Genomic DNA, 22,785 nt, shown 5'->3' on the forward strand with positions numbered 1-22,785 from the left:
TGGAAATGTCTACAATAATAATAGTGATCAAATACTTTGAGTTCATCATAAATTAATGCAAGTTTGTGATTATCAGTAATCCATGTTTTAAATTCTAATTTAAGCACTATACAATATGTCAATCAAACAATAACACATGAAACTAAAGCCTAAATGGGGTTTATATTTAATTTTTTTTAAATGAGGGGGGTAGTCCCTCTGAAGAAGCTTTTTTATATTAACCCCATAGCACAATTTTTACATTATATACAATGGTCCTGATGATCACAATAGCTGCGTCAATGACGGCAGCACATGTAATGGTGGGTCGAACCCGGGTGGGGAGGCAAATAGCACGCCGTCCCAGCCACACAGGATATTGCCGCACGTATTGGATTTATGCATAAATGATATTGTATTTTGATTATTTGTTTATCGATGTTCCAGTGCTGCTGTGTTTCCTTCAAATTAGTTTTTTCAGTTATTTTTAACTGTCATTTGCTCACTAATCACTAATAATTACATGGTCCAGTCAACTGTCCTGCTATCCATGTACTTACACATTTTCCTTTCAAGTTATTATCAATTTTGTCTAGTGTAATTACAATAGTGCATTTTATTAAACAATTATTTTCGTTCTGGGAGAGTTGTGAACCTTAACTTAGCATTATGGCAATAAAGGTAAATTTTAATATGCGGACTAGTTATAATGCATTTTAGATGTTTAAACTCTTATTTTTCATTCGCGGAGTGTTGTCAATCCTAACTTAGAACGTTATGACAGTGAAACTCATTTTTAATATTCAGACCTTCAAACTCAACTAACTAATACACATGATCAAAACTCTATATCAACCGAGATTTGAATCTAAATCAATATCATAGCAACGCCCCATCTCAACCAGCTAATACACATGATCAAAACTCTATTTCAACTGAGATTTAAATATAAGTCAATGTCATGGCAATGCCCCATCTCAACCATTAGAAATAGTCATATGCCCTCAAATCTAAATACGCATTGAAACTTTCCATTTTCAGGACATGTACCAATTTTATGAAATAGCATATAATATACATTAATCATTAACAAGAAATCATACAATCCAACTGTATACAATCTCCTGACGATGGGAAACTTAGACACTATCTAGTACCCACAAATCAAAGATCACTGCAGGCTACGACTTGCATCTGAAGCACATTCAGGTTAGAAGAAACAATAGACGCACAGGGTAAATCCTCAATCAAACGTTAGTATATCCATCTAAATTTCATAAAATAGGTACCTTGATAGTACAAAGACCATTCTTATCTCACCTGCCGAAGGGGTTCCACCATCTCCATCTCCTACGGTTGTTGACTATATTTGGACCAATCACTTGCTGTATTTGGAAATCTTGGGAGTGGTGATACTGCTCCCTGTTGAGTTGCCTGCGATTCTGCTGACTCCTGGTACCTGTTAAACGATTTCGGAAACATAAAACCAAAACAAGGCCTACAACACTTAAGACGGGTCCTGCAGCAAAAAGGAACCAACATCTTCCTGGTGTTCGAGACACTGCTCCACTGGTGCTTTCAGCAACACCATCTGCAGTCTCATGGCTGGTCTCTTGTGCAACAGCACATTCTGTAGCAACAAGATGCTCCTGTTCTTGCTCATGATTAGTAATTCCCTCTCTACCTATCTCTTCAACAATATCTGCCCCACTAGGATTGCCAAGTGCTCTAGACACTCTGAGTAAACTTTCTGCATCAGGTTGTTGCTCAAGACCAACATTCTCCAATTCCTGTGTGTCAGCAGACAGTTCAGAAGAAGTTTCCTGATTGAAGTTCTGCCCAGGGTAGTTATGATTAGTTCTACTAACTACTGCATTGCACTTTTCTTCTTCATATTCAGGATCATCTGTAGGTAGCTCATAACGGCACACAGGACATGAATTCCTAGCACCTAGCCATGGCAAAATACAGTTGGGATGATACAAGTGCATGCAGGGAAGCTGCTTGGCTTGGTCCCCAAGTGCTAGAGAATCTTTACAGATGGCACAAACTGAACTCCCATCCTCTTCATGTGCCTGCCTAATAATAATCAAAGGCAACTGCTCTATAACAGATTGTGCAGCAGGCGGAGCACCTCTCCTTGAGTTGTCAGTCTCAGCAAGATGTTGTAATAGCTGTTCAAAACCTCTTGCATCAAGATAGTCCCCAGGATTCCCAGCATAGAATGGTCTATCATGAAGTTCCAAGCTTGACTCACGACTATTTCCCCCAATGTTCTGAAAGACATCTGGCATGTAATCGCGTAAGTTCAATTCGATGTTCATTATCCTCTGATGCCTGCGAATATCCCTCCATCTGGTTCTCCTTGACCGCAACCGCCATCGGTAATCAGCTTGTTCACTGCTTTCTTCTGCACTTGAAGCTCCTCTTGTCTCTCCAGTTCCTTCTCTATTCTCAGTATTATCATCCTCTTCGCCTCCTGCTTCCCATTCTCCATCATCTTCATCATCATCCATAGAATCCCATTCATAGAGACCTACACGCATCATATCAAGGCCAGATTCACTATCTCCATCTACATGGCTCTCATCATCCCGGTGAGTTAGAAACAAATCACCATCAAGAAAACTATGCACATCTCCTGAGGCATCTGAGTAACCTCCATGCCCACTCAGGGTAATGTTAGTATCACTCTCTCCTAAAATTGTTCCATACCCACTAAAGGTATTGTTAGTATCACTATCACCTAAAAAGGATTCAATGTTGTCATACCCTTCACTCCCAATCTCTGATCCAGCTCTTCTTCGACTGTAGGATCTGGTTATAGGAGGATGAGAGGGCAGATCATCTTGCACCATGACCCTCCTCACATCCTGTTCCTGATCAGATCGATGCCCTTGATCAAATACTGAGTTATCACGTGAAGTCTGCCCCAACCGATGAAAAACTTGCGAGATATGATTTGAATACACACTCTCTAGACTCTCCACACTGTGACCTGAACTGCCTCCTCCCCTGCGACGCCTCCGGTGGTTAGAACGATGCACATCAGGCAAAGTCTGGGAAGTGTTCATAGCTTCAATGAAGCCACTGCGACAATCAGAGCATACCATTTCCAGATTGTCTCCTGGTCTTTCTGGTTCTGCCAAAACAATTTTACTGCAAAGATAGCACCAGAAACTGGCCTGACCAGAATGACGAGGGACGTCATCCACCTCTCCAGTGGCAGGAGACTCGGGAGTTTCCTGAGCAGCATTGGACAAAATGTGTGATGACAGTGATTCAGACTCCATATCAAGCACCTGCAACAGGGACAATCTTCAATAATAGACACAACTCTGTATATGTCATAAGATAGCAGATGCAAAAGAAATGAAAGAGTGCCAAAGCATTTCAGAATTCGAAATTCCCAATCCTTAACAAGTTTTATCCATGTATTTCATCAGGGAAATAAGCTAGATATCAAAAGGTAGAATTAAGCTACCCCCAGCAGATCAGCTTTAAACAGTGTCTGAGACAAGTCCAGCATGGAGTTTCTGGGAGTGAGGAATCACATGGCAGAAGCTAGTGCCTAACCCATGGAATAGCAGGCCCTCCCACCAAACCAAAGCAACCACCATAATAAAAGAAATCACCAAAGTGAGGAAACTAGCATTTTCCAACTAGAGCTCCTAGGAGATTTGGCATCCAATGAGACATTAAATATCAATGCACAATTGTCTGTTCTTTGGCTCCTTGATGTGTCAATCTTGATATACATGTAGATTGATTTCTGAAGTAATATTGCTTCATTTTCAAAAAAAAAACATGAATAAAGTAGAATAGAAATCACAAGATTACACAATTCTGAATTTTCTCATTTGCACCAGCAGCAACTCCTAAAGGATAGATACAATGTAATCACCATAAAGTGCTCCAAAACCTACATTTCTGAGGCTAAGGGGATTGACAACAAATAGCTATTCCTCTCAAAGGTGGGAGGTTTCTAATTCCCAGAAAATTTGAACACGGGGTAATTCGAGCAAGGATCAGGAATACTGCCCTCCTGATAGAGAATCAATCCACATACATGGTTGTGCCAACCAAAACTAGACTTAAAAGTCAATTTCTGGCAAGAGACGTCCAACCTAACCTAAAACTTGTAAAATTAACCTAATAATAAAAATAGTTCCTCAAACTCAAGACAACACCAAATTTAGTCAAAACAATAGTTTCTTGAACTCCATGCTGCTACTAAAAAAGTAAGCATGCAGTCAAAGTAAAATTCAATCGCACATTTCAAATGTTGAGCATCACATAGATCATGAATTTTTTTATCCATTCCTCTGAGAATTCTAAATCCCTTTCACCATTAAAAATAAGGATGCCATACTGGACCTGAAACTACTCGATTATAAATATTCTAGACCCAATCTTATCAAAACATTTAGCATAGTTAGGCATGTTGACCACCTGCAATAGTACCATTACACTTGATATGCACACATATGGTGGCTAGCTAACGTTCGTGCATGAAGTTTTTGATCCCCCTTCTGAAATTATAAATCCCCTACACCACTGAAATAAGGATACCATACTAGACCTGAAACTACTTGACTACAAATGCTCTTGATACATTAATCATTAATGATTATATAGCTAGACCCAATCTTATTAGAATAGTTAGCAGTAGTTAGGAATGTTTGACACCTGCAATGGTATCATCGCACTTGATAAGCACAAATACACTGGCTAAGTGCTAACATAAAATCCACCCCAAATCATAGTAGCTGATTTACAGGGCAGCTACATCTATGATTTTGATTTTCTATCAGCAGTTTAGACTTTTGGACAGCAGTCTCATGCATAGTCACTCGTTTTGAAAAGGTTTTAACTGAAGTATGGCATTCGATAATTTTGGCATGTTATCCTTCATCATAGGAGGAGATGGGAGCTGCCTAAAATCTATTACAGAGTATTCACTCTGCCTGTTAAAGCAGCCTGTAATAACTATTTTGAAGTATGTAAAACATCAGCATTTTATGATCAGACCAATCATCATATTCAACAAAAATCAAAGTTAGTTGGCGGTGATCAAACCCACATTGGCTTGCTGCATATTTCTGGTCAATGCAAAGTGATCGAAAATCTGCAAATAAAGCTGAGTCAGTGGTTACGGTTGTGGCAGAATAATCATTCAAGTACATAAACTGCTGGGTTTTTCTTCATCTAACAACATCATTCATGATGTGACTGTAGTCTGAATATGTTTAAAAAGATTTGGTATAGATTTGAGAGTTTGTGATTCTACAGAAACTTTCAGTTTCAGTAATTCTGACGCAGAATCTGAAGATGATCATGAAGCAGTTTTTCTTGCTGACCGTTGTGAATGTACAGATTCAGAAGAATGTCATTGCAAAGGCTCAGAGTCAGAATCAGAATATAGCACTGAAGATGAATCTGCCTTACAGCAGAAATTAAAAATATGCATGGCACATAGTTCAGACGATGAAGAAGCTAAAGTCCTGGCAGGCATTAAGATGCTCCCTGAAGGAGAAATGAAAGAAAAGCTGATGGATATATTTCTGCAGACTATGATAAAAAATCAAGGGTCTACTTCAACTCCTTCAAGCAAAGGTACTATCCCAAAGACCCTCTTTGTTGATGCTTCATATGAGAAAAACACTAAATCATTCCAAAGAAACCATCAGCAAGATAAGCAGAGAATACTCACATTAAATGAAGTCAGCCATGAAATAAAAAAATTTGAAGAAAGAGATTAGTGAACTTAGAACTCAGGTTTCCAAAATAGAAAAGGGGAAAGAAAAGCAGGAAGATTATATCTCAGAACAACAGCCTCTTTTCAAAAAGAATACCAAGACAGATGATTTCTCAGGATTAAGCAACATGAATATCCCCTTTTCTTTCCCCTTTTCTATTCTGGAAACCTGAGTTCTAAGTTCACTAATCTCTTTCTTCAAATTTTTTATTTCATGGCTGACTTCATTTAATGTGAGTATTCTCTGCTTATCTTGCTGATGGCTTCTTTGGAATGATTTAGTGTCTTTCTCATATGAAGCATCAACAAAGAGGGTCTTTGGGATAGTACCTTTGCTTGAAGGAGTTGAAGCAGACCCTTGATTTTTTATCATAGTCTGCAGAAACATATCCATCAGCTTTTCTTTGATTTCTCCTTCAGGGAGCATTTTAATGCCTGCCAAGGCTTTAGCTTCTTCATCGTCTTAACTATGTGCCATGCATATTTTTAATTTCTGCTGTAAGGCAGATTCATCTTCAGTGCTATATTAGTATATTCTGATTCTGACTCTGAGCCTTTGCAATGACATTCTTCTGAATTTGTACAGTCACAACAGTCAGCAAGAAAAATTGCTTCATGATCATCTTCAGATTCTGTGTCAGAATTACTGAAACTGGAAGTTTCTGTAGAATCACAACAGTTTTGTCCCATAATATGTATTTCTTCTTTGATATGAATATTGGGACAATTTTCACTTTTATGTAGTTTGGAACCACATTTATAGCACTGGATGTGGACTAAGGGTTTCTTTCTTCTCTTTTTTGCCTATCCTGTTGGTATTTTCTAACATTTTCTTGGGACTTTTTCCCTGTGTAGTTTTCATTCTCCCCCCCCGTGGACAATTATTTGAAGTATGTCCTTTTTTGTCACATAACCAACAGGTGAGCCTGTTCCAGGCTTCCTTTTTGTGAGTCCTAACAATGACATTCTTCTGAATTTGTACAGTCACAACAGTCAGCAAGAAAAATGGCTTCATGATCATCTTCAGATTCTGTGTCAGAATTGCTGAAACTGGAAGTTTCTGTAGAATCACAACAGTTTTGTCCCATAATATGTATTTCTTCTTTGATATGAATATTGGGACAATTTTCACTTTTATGTAGTTTGGAACCATATTTATAGCACTGGATGTGGACTAGGGGTTTCTTTCTTCTCTTTTTTTGCCTATCCTGTTGGTATTTTCTAACATTTTCTTGGGACTTTTTCCCTCTGTGTAGTTTTTATTCTTCCACCCCCCCCCCCCCGTGGACAATTATTTAAAGTATGTCCTTTTTTGTCACATAGCCAACAGGTGAGCCTGTTCCAGGCTTCTTTTTTGAGTCCTAAGATGAATATCTTGAGGACCGTAATAGTGGGAATTCGGAATTCTTTTGTAGTAGCCTTTTGTTTTTCTTATTCTTCGGGGTTTTGCAGGATGGTTCATTTTTCTTTTTGAGATTTTCTTGAGGGCCTTCTTCACCCTTTTCTTTTGTACAACAAGATCATCTATAGATAGACCATATTTGTTGCAGATAGATCTACTGTCAAGTAGCCTGGACAATTTCTGTATAGATTTATTCACCTTCATATTTGTGCATAGTCCAACCAAGGCTTTTGTTATGATACTATATATTTCCGCCCAAGTATAAGATTCATAGGGGTTTTGGGAGACTTCTTAAATTTTCAAGTAACCTATAAATTTATAAGGCAGAGATGCAAGATACACCTGTTTCCGTAAGAGATTCTTGCTATCTTTTACTTCATAGATTCTTTGAATCCAATCCCTATGGAAGTCTTTACACTGGGACATTTTTTTACATTTGAGATTCATTAATATCAGAGAGTGTTTATCTGATATTTCCGATTTTGCACCACACCAGTGTTCAAGGATGAATGATGTCAGAGCTCCAATCATGTTATTTTGGGGATTCCCATCTTCATTATGTACAACATCCCCTGCTTCATCTTTAACTATTTCTTCTGCCATTTTATCTACCAATGCTGGAGAGGATTCTGTTTCCCACCATCTTCTGAGTGTACCAGTAAAACACTGAATTAGTGTCTTACAGGCTTCTACTTCACTTTTACCCCTCATGCACATTAGCTTATATTCAATGAACATTTGATCAATCATCTGTCTTATCTGACCGGAACTTAGATTGTCAATGTTCCATTCTTTATGTGCATCATTGAAAAATGTTTGAGATTCTGGCAGCTTACCCTTACCACTCAAATCAGGAGCAGGATATCTTGAGTAACTAGCTGGGCAATGGATCATAAACTGGCAGTAGATGAGAGTCAAATGAGGTTTCTGATTTTTCTGATTTTTCTTTAGGAAACAAACTGGGAAATTTATCTACTGATTTCTGGATAGAATGTACAGGGACAGGATGGCTAAACAATAGTGAAGAAGGAATGTCTTTATCTTTGGACGTAGAAGACAATTTTCCCAATTGTGAGGAAAGGAAAGCTCTTCAATCTTTGTATGGGTCAACACAAAAGCTTTGTAAATTTCATTTTCAAATTCCTCAAACTGTCCATCTATTTTTGCAGACAATGTTCTTGTTTCACTATGACCTTCTCTTACAAATCCTTCTATTGTAAAAACAGAAAACTAGAAATCATTCAGGCTTTTATTTATACTATTTGCAGAGACTCTACTTGTTCTTTTTGTGCATTTAATGCTGAGGCATGCATATCTCAACCAGTGTTGCGAAAATCACAATATTATCGCGATAATATAGGAAAATCGCGATTTTTTGAGTTTGGCGATATTATCGCCCGATTTTTACATTATTTTTTTTTTTGCAAAAATCACGATAACTTGAAATAATCGCGATTAAAAAAAATTATATATATATATATATATATATATATATATATATATATATTTGCCGATTTTTTGATGAGGAGGTGACACAACCTACCCAGGCTACCCTTGTCACGAGTAGAGGACGTGGCCTACCTCCTGTAGCTCCTAGTTCTTCAGCTTCTAGAGCACAGCAGAGTCCACTGCCAACTCCACCAGCATCAACATCTAGAGGGAAAGCTATTGCATTTTCTTGCAAGAGGGGCAGAGGAAATCAGTGGTATTAGTTATTTGGTTCATTTCATTGTAAAGGACATTATGACTCATGATATGAGATACATTCTTATATTTTTTGTTGATATTTTGAGGCTGAGTTGGGACTCAGGAGTCAGGACTGACTATTCAGGACATGATTCACTGTTATGTGTGATGTAGCACTAGAAATGATATTACACATCTTATGTATTAGTTCTTTTATCATATTTATGTGTCAATTTATTTATTTTATGTTGTAAATGCTTTAGATATTAAAAAAATTGAAAAAAAAAATGAATATTTTTGTATTTTACGTTTTTTTCCCAATTTTTACCGATTTTTTCCCAATTTTTACGATTTTTTCCGATTTTTTCCCCTTGCCAATAATATCCCAATAACAATAACTGCAACATTGATCTAAACCTTTCAAAGCAGTATTGGTCCAATTTACTTGTTCACTGACTCTTTGTATTCTTCCCTCTATACCTATGGCTGAGTCATCTTTGAGGACTAAAGGTGCTGCTTTAACCACCTTTCCTATTTCTTCAAGGATGATTCCTTTTTATGGAGGAAAAGTAGAGGTGGATTCTATCTTACTACCATCACAAGCTATCCAATGGTGTTTGGAAAAAGATTCTGCTGATAACATCTACAAATCCATGTTTTCTTCTTGCTTCTTCCATTGATAATAAGAAATCCATGAATCTGAATAATCCATATATTCCTTCCATCTTAAAAAAGATATGTTTTTTCTGCTAGGGATGTGGTCAAATTCAATTCCCTGGCATCTGGATGAGTAAATAAATCCCAATTTATCATTCTTGTCATCCAGTCTGTATCTACTTAATACTTACGACAACCTTCCATGAGAGAGAAAAACTTAAACATCTCAGGCTTAGATGGCCTTTTGCGTGCTGAATTTTTCTTCAATTAAAAGCATCATTCATGAGGTGACTGTAGTCTGGATATGTTGGCAAACCATTTAGGACTCTCAATTACACCATTGAGATTTCATTCCCATGACTTACACAATGTTAGCATGCTTAGTCTACATGCCAATATTTTGTGCACAGGATCATTTCTTTTGATGTCTAAAAGTAGGTGATATAGAAAATATTTCAGGGATAGAGAAGGCAGTTTGTAAGAGGTATTTCACAACAGCAGTAGCAAATCGTGTAGAAAAAAACTTAAAAGGCACTTTGTTGCTGCTCATAAAGAAGGCGTTTCACGTAGTAGATTCTGGAGGTGGAATAGCAGAGTGAAGTTGCTGACACCTGTGTTTTTCAGCTCACTGTGTCCTCATGACAGTAGAGAAGGAGCACCATGGGTTTACCACAGCTGGTGGAAATAGGAGTCATTGTTTGATGCTTTTAGGCTTGAAGATAGGCACACTTGCCACCACTAACTCTACTGTTTTGAACTCCAAAATAAGGCATGTTTCATGGTGACTGTTTTGTGTTATCATTCATACAGGAAAGAGGACCAGCCAAGGAGTGGTTATATGCAGCAGGAAGAGCATTGTGTAGTGTGTTATTCTCAGAATTTTTTTACTATTGATAGATACTAGAAGGATGTTGCAGCCAAGTAAACTTATGTGCTATTTCTGGAACAGCAAATGGATGGTTGTCATCTTGAGTTAATTTTTGTGCAAGGAGGCACAGCTAAGAGAAGTTTTTTATTTCTGGTACAGCAGATGGTGTGTTCACAATTGGAAGTTTTTCTGCTGTCATGAGACATAGGACGCACTAGTGTGGATAGGAGACAGTTGAATGAGATTAGGTTAAAGTAGACTAGTGGCCGGAAACTTGTGGACAGATCAGTTAGGGGTTGGTTCAGATTCGCTTATGCACTGCTTGCAGATTTGCTGAAATAGATCAAAGTGAGAGGCTGAGAATATGGTGGCCCATGAGCTATCTCATGCAAGTAAGAACACACTAATTGAAGGATAAGTTCAGGTTTAAAGTAGCAGAAACTTAGCATGACTATTTCGATCAGCCAGAGGAGCACACCCTTCCTTTTGGTCTCAAGACCGGTGTCGTGGATGAACAGCAGTGAACTTATGATCAGATAATTGAAAGGTACAGCAGAGTCATATTTCTATTTTCAGAATGAGAATAGCATGTAGGGCACAGCTTTCCAGGAGACATGAGGCTATTTAATATGTGATTTTTCAGCATATGGTGGTTGGACTTGAGGAATTTGATCTCTGCCAACGCTATTCGAATTTCGGAGTCCCTTTTACTTGGCATTGCCCACAAGGCCTGGAATAGGAATCAAGTTTAAGCACCTGGTCCACATTTCCATTCTTTTCAGAGTATTATTCTCTGTTATTGATGCTTCCCTTCTTCCTGGTTTTAATCGAATTGTTATGAACCTAAGTGGGTGTCTTGAACCAAAAGGTTTGTAGGGTAAGAAGTTTCCTCCTGATTAGGTTTGAACAACCAGGATATGGCTGTGTTTCAGCATTCAGGATAGGGTTCAAAGAAATATTGATCCAGTGAAATTCATCCACTGTGGATGCCTTGTTGGAAGTGGGACTTGTTTTTGGCACTGACCAAAGAAGATAAGATGATAAACGAAGTCATATATTATTAGATTCTTAATAGGGCTTCGGATTCCAAAATGACTACGAGAAAGATCCAATAAAGTTTGTCTTAGTCAGCTCTCAACAATTAATTTATCTGGGTCTGAAGTTGAACAAGACCAGAATTTTAGGTTTCATGGCATTCTTTTTGGATCCATGACAACACCAAACCAATTACGGCAAATATGTAATAGAGAAAATTGTAAAAAAATAAACATATTCATTCTTTGAATCATGTCATTGGTTGTGAAATTCAAAAAAACCACCAAAGTTTTGGTGTTTAAACTTTACACGTACTGTCTACTACTTGCCTTGTTAGATGTCTTTAAAGTTTAGAAGGCCTGCTAAAAGTTGACTTGATTCCTTAGATCCTTCCCCTTAATCAATACTAAAGAAAAGAAAGGACTCCATCAAGTAATATGTGAGATCTACTCCATGCCCAAGGGAGATAAGAGTAATCCAGCAATGTTCCACAAGGTTTTTCCCGCAAGGCAATGTTGCAGGATCCCTTCCCCCGCCCCCAACAAAAAAAGCCCCAGAATCATACTTTGAGCAAGAGTGCACTCTAGACCTTTCGGGCACGCTACCTACTAATTTGGGAATGTGGCGCTCCCAAAGACAAAGAGCACACTCCCAAGGCACTCCCTGGACATTCCCTATCCTTCTAATTAAAATTTTAACATTACCATTAATTGTTTTAGGATGTTTGAGAGTGGTTTCAACCTCATCAAACTTCATATGGAAAAATTAAATTTCATATCCCATTCAAAAAAAACTTCACATTTTTCAAGATTACAAGATCAATGCAATTGCAGCATTTCATTGAACCATATCATGTATAAGGGCACGTGATTGGCATTTAATCAAGAGCACCAAACCTCATATGTACTTCAATGTTGGTGGTGTTGATTGTTGAACTCCTTTATCAAGGCCTTAGCAAAAATGTACCCTTCTCTCAAACCAAAATTATTGATCAAGCATGTTAAGCTTTTTCTATGATCCGTAAACTACTATGGATATTCCATTGTACAGTTCATCACAACAAATTTGAAAAAATTATACTTAAAAATCCCAAGTCTACACTACGAGGGTTTATTTCTCTTTAGATTTCTGAATATGTAAATTATTGTTTATTGCGTATGCATGCAAATTACAATTATGCAGAAAATAGAGAACAACGAAATAAAAACTCCCAAACCACCATTGACACAAGATATATCCTAGGAAACCCTTTCGAGAAAAAACCCAACTAAGGTGAGATCACTCTGCTCTCTTCCTCTGAATAGCTCTCTTTCTTTGAATAGAAAATGGCTATGAATACAAAGAAGTAAGGCTTGTGCACAAATTCTCTCTTTGTGCTCTGGAATTGTTGAAACATGTCCTTGAAGCCTTCATCCTCTGAATATGCTTTTGTATGCATCATAGATGAATGGCTCCATGTGCATCACAATTCACAAAGTTGTGATCTTTAATGTGGGTGGCCTTTGGAAGCATGTCGACCAACTTGTTTGTGTTGCCTTCTTGTACTTGATCACAAAATGAAATTGTTGTAGAAAACCCACCGACTTGTAATGTCTAGTATGTTATAGCTCACTTTGGGCCTACAGGTACCGTAGTGGTTGATGATCTGTGTGGATTATTGTTTCCTTTCCCATCAAATAGTGTTTCCACTTCTTCACAGCTTACACCAGGGCATAGGGCCCTTTGTCGTAGGTAGGGTAGTTAAGAACTGTCCCGTGAAATACTTTAGAATGGTAGCATATAGGCCTTCCACATTGCATCAAGACCGATCCCATAGCATATCCACTCGCATATGTCTCCACTTCGAAGGGTTGTTGCAAGTTCGATAATGCCCAGACTGGTGCTTGATTGATCTTCCCTGCTGGAAACTCTTGCCACTTGTTGTTATGGCGTGGAGTGGTGTTGCTACCACTAAGAATGAGGCTATGAATTTCCTCAGGTACTAAGTCGACCCAATGAAACTCCTAACCTTAGAAACATTAGTAGGCACTGACCATTTCATGATGGCACCCATCTTGGCAAGATCTATTTTCAGCTCTCCTCCACCTGTCACATACCCCAAATACACCAAAGATTGTTGTGCAAACTCATACTTCTTGAGATTTGCTAGCACCTATGTCTCTAACACCAACATCAAAATGTGAGATGTGCTCCTCCCAGGTAGCATTGTATACCAGTATAGCATCCAAATAGACAATAACAAATGAATCTATAAAAGGGTGAAGTATATCATTCATTAACCTCATAAATGTAGTTGATGCATTGCATAAGGTTGAATGACATGACTAACCACTCATACAAACCTTGCCTAGTTTTGAAGACAGACTTCCAGGTGTCTTCTTCTTTAACTCGAACCTAGTGATATCCACACTATAAGTCCAACTTTGTGAAGTATTTTACTTATTGTAACTGATCCAACAGATCATCTATTCTAGAAAACGAGTACATGTTCTTAACCGTGATTTTGTTCAATGCCCAGTAATCTATCCACATTCACCAAGTCCCATCCTTTTTTGGCACAATGATGATGTGTAACCCACATGGTGAAGTACTCGATTGAATGACACCATGTTCCAATAGTTGCTCCAATTGTTTCTTCACAACTTGCTTCTATAACAAATTGTCTATACAACACAATGTTTAGCAATGGGGAGTCCAACAATAATAAGAATCTCGTGCCCCACTTCCCTCTTGGGTGGTAGCCTTTTATGCTCCTAGAACATATCCTTGTATGCCTATAGCAACTCTCTCAGTTGTTGTTTTTGTTTTTTAGTACACTCCTCCAGTGATGCCTTTTCTCTTATTGACTCTTCTACACATTGATTTTCTCTTAAAAATAGTAAAACATACTTCTTGCTAGAACTGATAAGTTTCTTCGCTTGATTGGCACTTACCAACAAAATTTTCAAATTGTCTTTGTGCATGTTGATGACAAATGATTTTCCATCCTCAATGAGCTGATAATAGTTGGCTCTCGACATAAAGATCACATCCCACATATACATATAAGGACTTCCAGACACCACCCCACATACATCAAGGGGAACTACATCTAGTTCTACTTCATCAATAAAATACAACATTGATAGCAATTTTGCACTGTTTTGTTACCTTGATCTTTGCATCCTTATTTACCCATCCCAATGGATATGGGCTTTGATGATCATGAACTTTGAGTCCCAATTTGTCCACCAGCTCTATTGCAATGAGATTTGCTTGTGATCCTGAGTCTAACAGCACATCAATCTTGGTTTTTTTAACCTATATTTTTATATGAATGAGCCTAGTCTTTTTGTTCTCATCCTATTGTTGAAGGCTACTCAAATTCATCTCCTTCTGCACTAATGTACAGACAATCTTCTCATCCATGTCTGAGTTGCTTTCAACCTAGTTGCTCGAACCAGTGGCCATGAGATTCCTCTTCTTATTATCTTTCTTTTTTTCCTTCGGGTTAAGCTCTGGATGTAACTTCCAACACTTCTCCTTTGTATGATCGTCAATGTTACAGTGGTTGCAGTGGTTGATGGGATCATTGCACTAGTGTGTTGTGGCCGCCGTCATTTTATCTTTCCACTTCTTCTTCCCCTCTTTAGAAGCATCTTGGTGCTCCTTTTGCTTCAATCTACTTGATTGCCCTTTCTTTAGGCCTATGTTCTCCAAGTATTGTGCCTTTACACAAGCCTCATCCACTGATTTGGGCTTGAACAGCATCAATTGCTTCTGCAGATGGCTATGCAAACCCCCCAGATACTTGAGGAGTACATCTAGGTTGTTTGGGGAGATATCCAATAGTACGTCCATCTTCCTATTTTCAGTGGTGAACTCTTATACACTCTACCCCTACTTCTATCTAAAATAGTGCCACCAGAGTCACTAGTCCTCTACATGTATAATAGGGTAAAATTGTGACTTTATGAAGGTTTTAAAGCCCTCCCACTTAGTCACTAGAGGATTTCTCTCCAACCTCAAGGTCTCTGTGTGGTTTTACTATCAATATGGCCATCTTTCTAAATTCAGTGTACTCCTATACACTCTACACCTGCTTATGTCTGAAGTTTTGCCACCAAATCCACTAGTCTTCTGCATACCTAATGGGGTAAAATTGTGACTTTATGAGGGTTTTAAAGTCCTCCCACTTAGTCACTAAAAGATCTCCCTCCAACGTCAAGGTCTCTGTGTAGATTTCCCTACAGGTCAGGGCATGGCCCTCTAATTTTAGTGCCGCAAATGAAATATTTTGTTCTTCCTTTATATGGACACTAAAATAAACTTCTAATTGTTGCAACCAGTGATTTAGCCTGAGAGCATCAATCTCACCTTGATATGGCTTGACATCAACCTTCACTTCCATTTTGAATAGGGACTGTGAATGGTCCACAACACTCGAACTAGATTGATCTTTCTCGGATCTTTTCTTTGGCTCATTCTTTGTTTCTTCCCGGTCTCCTAATCTTCCCTATGATCAAACCTCTACATTAGAACACTCATCTTCTCTGAATAGTGCGAGCTTGTTGGCCAAGGCTACCATGAGGAGATTCATGTTACAGTTTATATCTGCAACTTGTGCTTCTTGCTGTGAAAACCTCTCCTCTATAATATCACGAGGGTTATTCACAGATTCGTCAACCATGACTAGAGCTTTATCACTTTTGGCTTAGCCAATCTAGATCCCCTACAAATCTCCACAATATATCAAAAAAACTTACTTTGATACCAATATGATCTGTAAACTATCATGGATATTCCACTAGACAGTTCGTCACAACAGATCTAATAAACTTACTGAAAAATCCGAAATCTATACTACGAGGGTTTATTTCTCTTTAGATTTTTGGATCTATCAATTATTGTTTATTGCATATGCATGCAAATTATAATTGTGCAAAAAATAGAGAACAACAAAATAGAAACTCACAAACCACCATTGACATAAGATATATCCTGGGAAACCCTTTTGAGAGAAAAACTAGTTGGAAGGTGAGGTCGCTCTGCTCTCTTTCTCTAAATAGAAAATGGCCATGAGTACAAAGTAAGGCCTATGGCCCGTGAGCTACTATAATGCACAAATCCTCTCTCTATACCCTCCCCATCCCTCTCAGCGACTCTGCGCATCTACGAAACAAAATGCCCTCGAAAGAATGGAACCCTTTTCCTCCTAGTGGCCCAGTTATAACACAACATGATAGCTTACTAGTGGTTAGGTTTGATTCCCTCAACACTTAACCAGAGTTACGATTTGGAATCTTCTAGAGTCTTCTTCATCATGATCACATCGCTAGCCCCTTTTCCTTGAGTAACGGGAGCTAACGTGGCATCTTCTCTAACTATGGTGATTGAAACAGGAGCGTCAACTTCTTAGTGGCATAACTTTTACATATGGACTTCAATTGAGGCAATTTGTGCATCGTTGGAAAGGTTGTTATGTGTAGAATAGGGTAAAAAAGGTGTGGCACTAAAGCAACAAAGTTTTACCGCCAAAAAATGCCATTTGATGCCTCAAAATGCTCTTGGAACGTTTCAGACCTCAATTTTCCAAACTAGTTCTCATTAGTAAGAATGGTTTATGAGTTGATTCCTCCACTTTTTCCACTTTGAAAGCATCGAGATGGATGACAAACAATATAATGATCTAATCATTATACCATATTTAAAGCTTGGATTAGGCAATTTCATCAAAATTGGGTTGTGTCATCTGATGTCCATAGAGGATCAAGGTAGAGGCAAAGGCTAGACAAGAGGAAAAGAATGAAGGATGATACTAATGATGAGAATCTCAATATAAGCGATGGTAGAATATTGTTTGTTAAGGAGTGGTGGAACATGCATGGCAGTGTTACCCCACAACTACAACATTTGATAACATGGGTGATTTCACAATTGGTCAATGGTGAACACTTATTTTGTAAAGAAGTGTTTAGCAACTAGCTCAATTTATTGTTTTGGACCTTTCAGCGTTCATATTTTGGCGTGTATATGACCTAATAGTTGTAAACGTAACTATTTGGTCATGTTATTGTTGACAGTTGCTAGATAACTTATTTCATTCCATAATTTAAAGGTCTACTTTTTATTATATGACTTAAAATTGTGTATATTTGTAATTGATAGAATCTAGATTCCAAATGGTTGATGCTCAAACGATTAATCATTAATGTACTATGAATGCCATGTCTATCTTCATTAATGTACAAATATCCATGTTTTCATATAATCTATAACTAATTTAGTATTCTAGATGTTTTTTTAATATAAATGCAACATAATACATAATACATGCATATATACATATATTAAATGCTCCTAGGACACATTGCTTTTGAGGGTTTTTGGAAAATGGCATTCCCAATACTCCCTCTCTAAAAAATACTCTTGTTCCATGCAACTTTGCCATAGGGCCCCCCACCCCCCTTTTTGTGAAACTCCATTGAACACACTCTAAATCGTTTTGTCCACTTGCAAGATGTGTTTCACAAAAAGGGGGCTTATGGACACCCCTTCCCAAAAGACCTTGTGGGCACCCCCACCCAAAAGCAAGATGTATTTACCAAAAAGGGGGGCTTGTTGGCACGCCAATGTTTTAGTGTTTACACGTCTAATGTCTACTACCTTGTCTTGTTAAAAGTTAAATTGGTCCCTTAGGTCCTTTCCCTGAATCAACATTGAAGGAAAGAAAGGGCTCCATCAAGTAATATGGGAGATCTACCACATGCCCAAAGAGATAGAAGGTATCAAGCAATGTTCCACTAGGACCTCCCCGCAAGGTCGAGGACATGGCCCCATCACTCACCACTACCCCCCTTTTGTGGAAGTCCACAAAACACTCTAAAACATTTTGTCAAGTTGCAAGACACATTTCACAAAATATGGGGGCTTGTGGCCAACCCCTCCTAAAAAGAAAGATGTGTTTCACCAAAAAGGGGGTTTGTCAACGACTCGACACCCACTCCCAAAAATTGAGATGCATTTCCCAAAAGGGGGGATTCTGGGCACCCACTCCCAAAAAGTGAGACATGTTTTCCAAAAAGGGTTCATTTCCCAAAAGGGGAGCTTGTGGGCACACCAAAATTTTGGTTTTTACACGTCTAGTGTCTATTACTTTCCTTGTTAAATGTCTTAGAAATGTATGTGGTCCTACTAAAAGTTGAATCAATCCCTCGGATCCTTTCCCTAAATCAATATTGAAGGAAATAAAGGGCTCCATCAAGATCTACTACATGCCCAACGAGATAGGATGTATTGACTTCCACAAGGATTATTAATTTTCAATACCAAGTCTAATATGTTTTTCTTCAACATTTATTTTATACCCATAAATTATTTTGCTCAATAAGATTCTAAAAATTGCTAAAATAAATACACTAATATTTTAACTTCACACATAAATGTGCAGTGGAAAAAACTAGAAAATCAGCAACAAGAAAAAGTAGATAAATCTACCCAACAAATTCTCCTTCACTTTATTAACTAAGGAAACTTAGGGCCTAATACATAAAAAATAGAGCACAATATGGAACCTGGATTTCGGCCCCCTTTGAATTTTGACCTCCAAAGAAATTTGACCAACTGGAAATTTGACACACTAGAAAAATCTCAACCTTGGAAAACTCGGCTCCTCCACCTATAAATTGGCCTCCTTTTCTTCACTTGTACACAACCCCCTTACGCACTAAGGAATTCGGCCTTCCTCCTCTGTGAAACTTTAGCTATAAAACATGGCATCTCACTGGTTTCAACCTCCTCCTCCACAAGCTCACCCTTCTTGAATTCCTCTCCTGAAATTACCTCATTGCACACCTTTCCAATCTCTCAGTATTTGAGTCTCTCACTCCTTGAGAAAATTGCTCTCTCAATAACAATGTGTCTTTCACCTCTTCCTTAGCCTTATTTTATAATTTTATTAAGCCAAATTCCTAACCCTGATCTCATAAGTGACGAATGGATAGGATTAAGTCCTAAGCCTCACTTGAGATCAACAACAGAGATTAGATCTAAGTCACTTAAATAATTAAATTATTTATACTTAAAAACTTGGTTCAATAGTCAACATTAAATAATAAATTAATTAATGTATTTTTCCTAAGTGAAACTTAGGAAAGAAATCATAATAGTCACTTACTTCTCATGAGCAAGTACCTAAATAAGCAAGCTGGCATCTTTTGCATGTTTGACACCTAGCCTATACAAAAGCACACGTCTGAGCTATAAACGTCAACACTCCCTGCTAGCAAGGAAGATATTTTGCACCACCCCCAACTTATCTCTGTAGAAAATGAACTTCCCCTTCACAAGGGCTTGGAGAGAATATCTGCAACCTGCTCATTTGTGGATAGCTTTAGAGCTCCCCTCTAGACCCTATCTCTAGTTAAGTTGTATTTGATCTCTATGTGTTTGGACTTGTCATGAAACAATGGATTCTTATAAAGCTTGATGCAATTTTGATTGTCATAATGAATCATCGTCACATTCAACTCAAGAACAAATAACCCTATGAGGATCTTGCGTAGCCAAGTGGCCTCACAACTCACCAAGCCCGCTACCATATACTCCAACTCCACTGAACTATGTTGAACTAAGTGCCACAGAAGACTACTTCATGTTAAACCACGAGATTACTATTGACCCCAAACTAAAACAACACCCAAGGGTACTCTTCCTGTCCGTTCCACTCCCAACCTAATTTGTCTATATAGCCTACTAATTGCACTCCACCACTCATAACATTCCTAAGTCCATACTCCAAAGTACCTCGAAGATAACTGATCACATGCTTCATTGTCAACCAATGAACCCTTCTTGGCTCCACCATAAACCGACTCAATGTGTTCATAGCAAAGCATATATCTGCCCTAGCATTGACCAATTACATCAAAGAACCTATCAATTGCCTATACAATGTAGGATCCACCAATTTTAATTCAAAAGCATTCAACTTCCTCAAGCTGGTATCCTTGTTGAAATATGTAACTAGGTTCGATCTTCATAATGACATATGTAATCATGATTTTATGTATTTAATGAAAAGAAAAAAAAAAATTATTATTGTTATTCTTGAGTCATGGGTTTCATGCTCAAAAAAAATTATTTTTAGGTCAAGCACCCATCAAGTGCTTCTAGGGCTTGTTATGTAGTCTACAAGTCAATTGAGTCATTGTCATGTATTGAAAACCCATTTGGGCATGTTACATTTTGTAGCAAAAAATTTATTTGAGTCGAAAGACCCTCCAAGAGCTCGTCATGTTGCAAAGATCAAGTTGGCCTACTCAAGTGAGCAAGTCGGCCTACTCAAGTGAGAAAGTCAGCCTAAAGGGTGCAATTCGACCTAGCAGAAACCCTATATATAAGAGAGACTTTGACCTCGCTTTGGACATACACTCACCTCTCTCAAGTTCGATCAAGCAAGGGAAAGAAGTGTGAAGAAAGGATGGACAAAGAGAAGAAAAGAAAAGCGAGATTTATGGATTCGTTTTGGGCTATTTCTCTCCACACGTGGGAAGGAACTAAGGCACCTATTGCAGCAGTAAAGGTTGAGTCGCAGAAGTCACGTTAGGGCATCAAGAAGTACACCTTGCAAATCGAGCTCTCTAGGAGAGAGAATCAACTCAAGTGAAGAGGAAAGGAGAAGAATTTACCACAGGTGCAAGGGCTAGGGTTTCTGCAGAAGGATTTGTTGGGCAGGTCGAAGTTGCATAAGGATTTATTAGGTAGATCAAAGTTGCAGAAGGATTTGCTGGGCAGGTCAAAGTTGCAAAAGAATCTGCTGCGCAGGTCGAAGTGGCAAAAAAATTTATTGCGCAAGTCAAAAAGGCAGAGAAGAATCTGTTGGGAGGTCGAAGTTGCAGAGAAAACTGGATCAAAATTGCAGAAGTTGTTGGAAAGCAGGAAAGATTTGACTTGGCCTTGGAGTCAAGGATCATAGGTCTTGGTATTCGTCAATTGAAGGTTTATAAGAAGAGAAGAATTCATGTGGGTTTTTGATGCAGCAGCATTCAGGCCTAGTCAGCAATGTGACAGCATGGTCACATGTTGTGACTAACAAGGGGTTGGAAGATAATAGTTTAATTAATTTTATTTGGTTAAATATATGAGAGTGTTTATTTATTGTTAAATATGAGGAAAGGGTATATGTGGCTGATTGATCCTCCCAGTGTGGAGATCAACCCAAACAGTTAGATTTATTTGGCTAGAATAGAATATGAGGAATTTTAAAAGTTTGATTTAGCATTGGTTTACAAAAGAGTGGGTTTGAAGAGACTTTTTAGGAGAGGTTGAGAGATTTCTGGTTCTGAACTAGAATTGGTTCATGAATCCATTTATTTGTATAAATTGTGTCTTCTTGTATAATTCAGAGTTAGAGAGATAGGAGAGACAGAGAGGAAGAGGATTGAAAAGCATTGTAAGCCTACGGCAACGTAAGGGGAAAAGGCCATTAATTAGAAGAATCAGGCCAGAGGAGGACAAAGAACTTAGAAGTGTAGATATGTATTGATAATTGTATACAGTAAATTGGTTTTGGTGTGTGAATCTGTGTGTTTGTGCGTCTTTGAGTTATGTTGTATATTATATGGGCCGATAGTTAAATTTCCATTTGCAGGCGTGTCAATTAACCACCAATCACTGTAGGATCGATGGGGAGCTATTGATAAATTGAAGGACTGTTATAAATAAATGGTGTGTTTAGAAACCCGAGTTAGACAGAGTAATGTGCTTTAATATAGCAATCCACCCATAGCGAATGAAACGAAGTTGAGAAAGGAGTAACAGAAATGATGTACAGGAACCATCGGATCCCGTAGATCGACGGTTCAGATCAAACCCAAGGCCAGAGCGGAGCTTATTATATCGCATCGGCGGATCATTTTTATAAAGGGACAGTTCTCTTAAATATGGCAACAAGCGATGTGTGATCAAATCACAACCATCAGATCAATTTCAGATCGACGGTTGAGATCTAATTGGCAATCGCGTGTCAGCAAAGCAAAGGATAACGGAGAGTCAGGACAGTGAAGTGTCGACGGCCGATAAGCGATATCGCCGATAGGCCAATCAACGATCGGGGGTTGTGGTGATCGGCAGTCGGGGAAGCCGGAGTTCGGACCTATCGGAGGGGCGAGCGACTTAAGCGCGGACCCGATCATATTTATATATGCGGATGAACAATATTTGAGTTCTGGCCTATTCGGTTATAGGCGGATTTCCTTGTATTTATGTGTAAAGTGGAGATCGGCAAAAATGCGATGAAGCATATGGAACGGCGGACCCAAAAGATATATACAAGCGGGTTTATGGAGTTTGAGTTCCGGAACCTGAGTGCGGTGCAGTTTTCCAAGGTTTCCCCGTGTATTTCTATATTGTGTGTTGCCA

General features: G+C 38.4%; 1 protein-coding gene across 2 annotated transcripts in view; it reads right to left on the minus strand.

Moving 5' to 3' along the window:
• Positions 1–894: 894 nt before the first annotated feature.
• LOC149197954 (uncharacterized) overlaps positions 895–22,785 on the minus strand; it is a 45,940-nt gene continuing 24,049 nt past the window's right edge. For both annotated transcript variants that reach the window (XM_089406038.1, XM_089406037.1), the window contains one exon: positions 895–3,281. In XM_089406038.1, the coding sequence (XP_089262164.1) occupies positions 1,296–3,272 (1,977 nt within the window). In that variant the 5' untranslated portion in view covers positions 3,273–3,281 and the 3' untranslated portion in view covers positions 895–1,295. The remainder of the gene's footprint in view (positions 3,282–22,785) is intronic.

The sequence above is a fragment of the Pinus tabuliformis genome, chromosome 2_2 (genome assembly GCF_031772625.1).
Source record: "Pinus tabuliformis cultivar Carrire ecotype Pingquan chromosome 2_2, CPIR1, whole genome shotgun sequence".
Classification (NCBI taxonomy): Eukaryota; Viridiplantae; Streptophyta; class Pinopsida; order Pinales; family Pinaceae; genus Pinus; species Pinus tabuliformis.